The sequence below is a fragment of the Panthera leo genome, chromosome B4, assembly GCF_018350215.1.
Source record: "Panthera leo isolate Ple1 chromosome B4, P.leo_Ple1_pat1.1, whole genome shotgun sequence".
NCBI lineage: Eukaryota > Metazoa > Chordata > Mammalia > Carnivora > Felidae > Panthera > Panthera leo.
In genome coordinates, this window is record NC_056685.1 from 91,687,815 (window position 1) to 91,694,065 (window position 6,251).

A 6,251-nucleotide genomic window follows, 5' to 3' on the forward strand; every position below is an offset into this window, starting at 1 on the left:
ACTCACAAACCGTGAGATCATGACCTGAGCCGAAGTCGGTCACTCAACGGACTGAGCCACCCAGGTGCCCCTCAGCAGATACATTTCAAGAACATTAACTTTCCCTTAAAACTGACGGCACCCTTTGGTCACTGACATGCCTAAACAAGTAGGTTTCTTAAATAAGGAAATTTGTATTGATAAGTTTTTATATTTATATTTAGGTAACCTTTGAATTTATGAAGAAATAGACTTTAACAAAAGATAAATCAAGAGATTCAAAGTCAGGTTTTGCTTTTGCATTTGAATATTGTTCTCTGTTGGACATGTTGCTTTGTATTACTATTACTTTTATATTTTGTATTACTAAACTACTATTATAACTTAAGTGAACGTAAGCAGATCAAATCCTAAAAACCTTAAACCATCAGCCATCATGCAGTATTTAATATAACAGTTTTAAAAACTATGATATTCAATTCTCAATATTCTTTACCAATTAAATTGGTACTTCTTTTTCTTCATGAAAAAAAAAAACAAAAACAATCAGCTTACCACAGAAGAAAGCATTATCTGCTTGGCTACTGGGCCTTCTGATAGATAGCTAGGCTGAGAGTTCAGATGAATGGCTTTAATTAAATAAAATGTTGGCAAAAGAGCAAATGCACAATGGCTATTAACGATACAGTAGTTTCCCAGTTCATCGCAGTGAGGAAAAATACTTAATTCTTATTAATTCTTGCCTTCACGGCAAATACTCTTTGAAAACAAGGAAAACTATGGAATTATAACAAGTAGTTAGAGAAAAGCCATTCACTTAAATGACTGTCTTTAAGTTTAACCAAATAATTCTACTTAAAAATATGTTGACATTTTAATCCTTATTGTTAGAGTTAATAAACCCATCTGGTCATTTGTCAAAAGCCCAAAATATAATTTGGAAGCTTTGTCCCACTATCCATGACTAAAAAACTCTTTTTATAAATTCTTAATGAAAGATTTAGTGTCCACTAAATAGGTCCAAAAAATCCATGTTTTGTGTGTGTGTGTGTGTGTGTGTGTGTGTGCACACGCATGCACACATGTGTATAATGCTAAAAATTCCATCTCAAGAAATACAACTTAACTTCTTTTTTGAATTCTCTCCTTAAAAACTGGTGCCCTAAGTCTTGGCCTTTTAACTTGAGGCATTTTTTTTCATTCTGTGAGCATCAGTTTCTTCATCAGTCAGGGGAAATAATAATACCTACCTTACGGGCATGTGGTAAGGATTGTACCAAATAATGCATGTGAAGTGTCAACCACCATGCCCAACACATAGCAGACTCTCCATGCGTTTTGATTTCTTCTCTTTTCCCCACAGCACTCTCCAGTCAAAAGTCAAATTTCAAATTGGAATTTTTGATAAGCAGGCTGTGTAGAATAGGGTCAACAGATCTCCTTGTGGTGTGGAAAATGAAACAAACCAAAGACAATAATAAAGCACACTACTTAAGCCCCCTGTGCTTTCTCACATATATTTTATAAAAACTAAAGTCTTTATATCCAAAGGGATCCAGAAACTCTCATTCAACAAAACAGAAGCAAAAGCCCAGATATGATAATTCCTACTGAAGTCCAAAAGAAAGTTCTCAAGTTTATTTGTACACCTCCAAAACACATGAGAAGAATAGAAACGCCAGGAGAAAGGGAACTATACAAAATGCATACATTTTCCCCTGGTGTATAAACATACACACACACACACACACACACACACACACACACACACACACACGAATATTTACTAACCAAAGCCACAGAAATCAGAAGGGAAGCTACAAGCCAAAGGAAGCATCATTAATTACCAACATTTTCCTTAACAACTATATTTCTATTACACATGATAAACTAATGAGCAGATTAAAACAACTAATATATTAATCTAATTTGAGTGGGTTAATTAACAGTTTTTAGAGTCCTTTCTCTTCTCCTAAAACATTTAGCCAAAAATGTATTGGGTGACTTCTAAATGGATTGGGTTTATCATCTCAGGCAGAAAATCGGAGGAGGGAGGAGATAGAGAAATGTGCCCTGAATTTTAATAGTATGTCATCGTACATGAGTGAATCTTAACATGTCATTTTGGAAGTAACTGCATTAACTGCAATAACCCATATGCTACAGTTTCTCTGCTCAGCATTGCATGCAATAGCAATAGTTCACTCAATATCATCTTGACAGAAGCCTTCAAGATGAACCCAAGTTAGGAATGGTGTATAGGTATGTCATGAAATTAGACATACTGGCCAAATCTCTCTTTGTATGTGTTACATACCAAGAAGGCAGGTTCCCTAAATCTTTGAGTTGAGATTAGGATATTTTATTAACATTAATGCTAAGAAATACTTGTAAAAATAAGTAGTCCTTAAAGAAGCTAGCAATCTGTATTAATTTGCATTAAGTTTCGGGAAGAGATTTAGCTAAACAGAATCTGCATGAAAAAATGCTATGCTAGAGTAGTCTCCATGATGGGTTTCAGAATGTTTAAATATAAATTGGAGTTGGGGGGGAGGGGATATGAAAAGAGCAATGGTTATGTGAGCACAATCAACATCAGACTTTAATGGTAAGATATTAGAAATGGCATTTTGTCCAATGTTATCCCCAGAGAAAATGTAACATGTACTTGTTCCCTCTATGTTCATTATTTTCCTGACCAACCTGATAGTTCAACATTTTTGTTTATATTCAACAAGAACTAATTCAACACTATTTGAATCATTTAAAATTGTAAATTCCAAAGGGAAAAAAAACCTAAATATAAGCTGATGACAAACGCATATAGAAAAAACTACTCGTTCCAATAATATTCTTCCAAAAGAATAAGCAATTTCAAGCAGTATCCTCTGACATGTGCATTAAAAATCATGCAGGCAGCGCAGTTAATTTAAATATATATGTACATATGTGCACGCACACGCAACTCAAACAGAGACACCAGGTAGGTTTTAAAGAGAACAAAACACATATAATTGTGCATTCCCAGTGAATCAGGACCCCAAAAAGAAATGCCACAAGCAAATCAGATACAATGCTAATTAGAAAAGCATCATATAATATAAGCAAGAAGAAATCTTTAAAGTGTAAAAAGACACCAAGTAACAAACATGCCTGTATTCTCCTATTGGAGAAGGTAAAGAATACCCCATTTCTGACTCAGATTTTTATGTTCTGGAGGAAATTCAGTCTTATCTCCTCCAATAGGTGATCAGATTAGGTGATCATCTTTCAAAGTTACCATACATTTCTAAAAGACATACAAGTACATTTTGTCACAATTCAAAAATCTACCCATTTCAGCATTCTGATAAAACTTGTCAGAAGTACCACGATTTTTGATGTTTTTAGCAAACAGATCCATTTAACACCAAGTTCATCGTGACATTCAGTGGACAGGACAGACACTCCATGCTTGACAGAATGCTTTCATTTAGCGCTTTTACCTGGTTATAAATTATTAGTACCACTATTTGCAACTTTTAAGATATGATTTCCTAGAGGGAAAACCAGGAGCATTTCTAAAGCAGGGGTGCCTTTTGAATGGGTAAACATAAGGTCCCCTGCCAGAAAGAGTGCTGGAAAATGAATGCACATATCTAATAAGGAAGTGGTTAAAAAGGGATGAATTCCCTGAGTCATTAAACAGGATATAAACCAAAGACAGGTTGTGCCACCTAGAGAAAAACTGGAAATCGTACATTGGCTCTTCAGTAAGTAAGCATTATTTCAAAAGCCTGAAACTTTTGGCATGCCCAATAACCAAACCACCCTCCATACCAACTCATCAAGCTGCCGGAGTTAAGCTCTCCTGACAACTCTGCCTTCTCCACGCACCAGATTTGCCTCCCCCTGCTTTCCTCACCCACCCACCCACACAGCACCGTTTAACCTCAGCACCGACTGCTGCCACAGCCCATGCGGACCCAGCATCCGGAAGCACATCCAATTCTAAAGCATTTTCCTCGAAGCCAAGGCCGGCAGGGGTGGGAGGAGCAGGAGAATAAACCCTGGTGGACCTTGCCAGCCAGGGTCCCTCTGGATGCCAGCAGAGTCACGGCGCACACCTCTCTAGCCCCGTGGGGCCTGTATAGGAAATTCTGGTGCACTCAGTACATCACATCCAGGTTACCGAGCTGAGCTCCCTGGCCAGCCTCTGCACAATCCAAACCACCGTGGAATGACCTCAACAGAACCGAGCCTTTGAGGTACAAAGGCCCTTCAACTTTCCTCTCAAGTCACTTGGAAGCAACGTGCCCAGCACACTTCGTCAAGCAACAAAAGGTCTACAAGCAACCTGGCACGGACAGTCGCCTTTACAAAAGAAAATAGACAGTAATTACGAAAAGCCCGCAGTCCTGCGGTATTAACTTGACAGCAGGGACTGCGCTAGGGCATAACTCATCTCCCAGGCATCGCTCCCAGCCCCAGACCCCCAGCCTAGGGACAGCATTCTCCTCCTCCCCTCCCCCCCTCCGGAGACCTGCGGCAGCGCCCACTTCCCGCCCCGAAGCTCTTCCTCCCCCTGCTCCTCCTCCTCCTCCTCCTCGTCCCTGAATCTCCAGCAACTTTGGGCTTCCTAGCACCATCGAGCCCAGCCGGAGGCAGGGACACCGCGAAGGCGGCCGCGGGAGAGGCAGGAAAGTTTGAAAAGTCACTTAAAACACTGCAGGACCCCCTACCAGCGCCCACCCTGCAGGCAGGCGCCCAGGGTTCCACGTGCAAGCGGGCCCCGGAGAAGCTACAGTACCCCCTACGCCCCCCCCCTCGAAAAAATCTTTCCCCAAACGAAAAGTTCCCTGCCTACCGCACCCTCCCTCTTTCCCCTTCTTCCCGCACCGCCCCCCCACCCCCACCGAAGAAATCGGTCCGAGTTCGCACGGCGCCGCCTCTATCCGCCAGCGGCCCCGGAGGGCGCGGCGCCCCTCCCCCGTCGGCGGGTGGACAGGTCAGGGGGAGCTGGGGGAGAGGGAGGCACCAGGGGCGGCCCCTGGCCCGGACCCCCCTTCCCTGCCTTCCCCCGCCCCGTCGCCTCACTCACCTCTCTCCTGCTCTTCCGCCTGCAAGCAGATGGGGATATTCTTCTTCCAGCCCGGCATGGTGTCTGCTCCCTGCGCTCGCTCTCGGGCTCGCTCTTCCTCTCTCGCTGGCCCCCTCTCTCCGGGGCTCGCCGCGCCTCCTCGCTCGCCCTCTTGTGCCGGCCGCTGTGCGCTGGGGGGCTGCTCAGCGGAGCTGGGGCGCCGAGGCGGCTCCCGGGCACATCGAGGCGGAGCCGGGCGCCCCGCGCTCGCCTCAAACTCGCCGGCGGCTCCGGGTGGCGGCGGCCGGGCCGAGCGGGCCGGGCCGGGCTGCCGGGGCTGCAGCAGCGGCCGCCGCGGCGTGGACCTAAGGCCGGGCCGGGCCGGGGGCGGGACGCGTGCAGGCCGAGAGCTGGGGACTGCGGAGCCCGCGGGAGGTGGGCGCCGGCGGGAGGAGTGGGCTCGCGCCGCCGCCTCCTGCCCCTCCTCCTCCTCCTTCTTCTTCCCCTTCCTTGTCTCTCCGCCGCCAGCAGGTGGGACTCGGAGCCGCCGCCGCCGCCGCCGCACAAAGCTCCGCCGGCGGCAGGACTGAGGCTGCGGGCTCCCCCGGCGCCTCTCGGCGGAGCCTCCCCCGAGACGCGCGCGAGGCTGAGCGGGCACGGAGGGGGCGCGCGCGCTCACACCCTCCGCGCCCCGGGCGGCCGGCCTGCGAGGCGCGCCCGGCCCGCCAGGTACCGAACTGGCACCGAGCCGCGGGTGCGGAGTCCACGCCGCTCCGCCACGGCCGCCACTCCTCCCTCCCAAAACCCAGACCGGCGGCTCCAGCGGCTTAGGCAGCGACCTCGCTGAAGTAGGGGGCAGTGTCCTTCCCTCTAGTCCCTCCTCCTCGCCGCTCTCCCCCGCCCGGGCTGTCGCCCCCTCCCCCGAGTTGAGACTTCGCAGCTACGGATTCGCTAACTTCGCCCTCAACTAAGGGAAATAGCAACTTTCGGGATGGCCAGCGCTGGTTCCAGAAATACGTCTTCTGGTGGAGTGGGAAGGGCGTGAGTGGAGAACCTCTTTTGTTTTAAATGGAGCAGGGAGACCTTGGCTGAGTGAATATGTAATCGCTGTCTGCAAGTATCAGAAGGCTTTTAGGATCAGGTTTTATGATTAGTTTCTTTCCCTTGTCATAGGCTTATAGAATATGGGTGGAAGAATGGATATGGGGGAGGG

The 6,251-nt window shown here is 47.0% G+C and overlaps 1 protein-coding gene across 2 annotated transcripts in view; it reads right to left on the reverse strand.

Annotated features, from left to right (window-relative positions):
- The window catches only part of GRIP1 (glutamate receptor interacting protein 1), a 682,479-nt gene extending 677,221 nt beyond the window's left edge, over nucleotides 1–5,258 (reverse strand). For both annotated transcript variants that reach the window (XM_042947102.1, XM_042947098.1), the window contains exon 1: nucleotides 5,060–5,258. In XM_042947102.1, coding sequence (XP_042803036.1) covers nucleotides 5,060–5,117 — 58 coding nt within the window. In that variant the 5' untranslated portion in view covers nucleotides 5,118–5,258. The remainder of the gene's footprint in view (nucleotides 1–5,059) is intronic.
- Nucleotides 5,259–6,251: the final 993 nt, after the last annotated feature.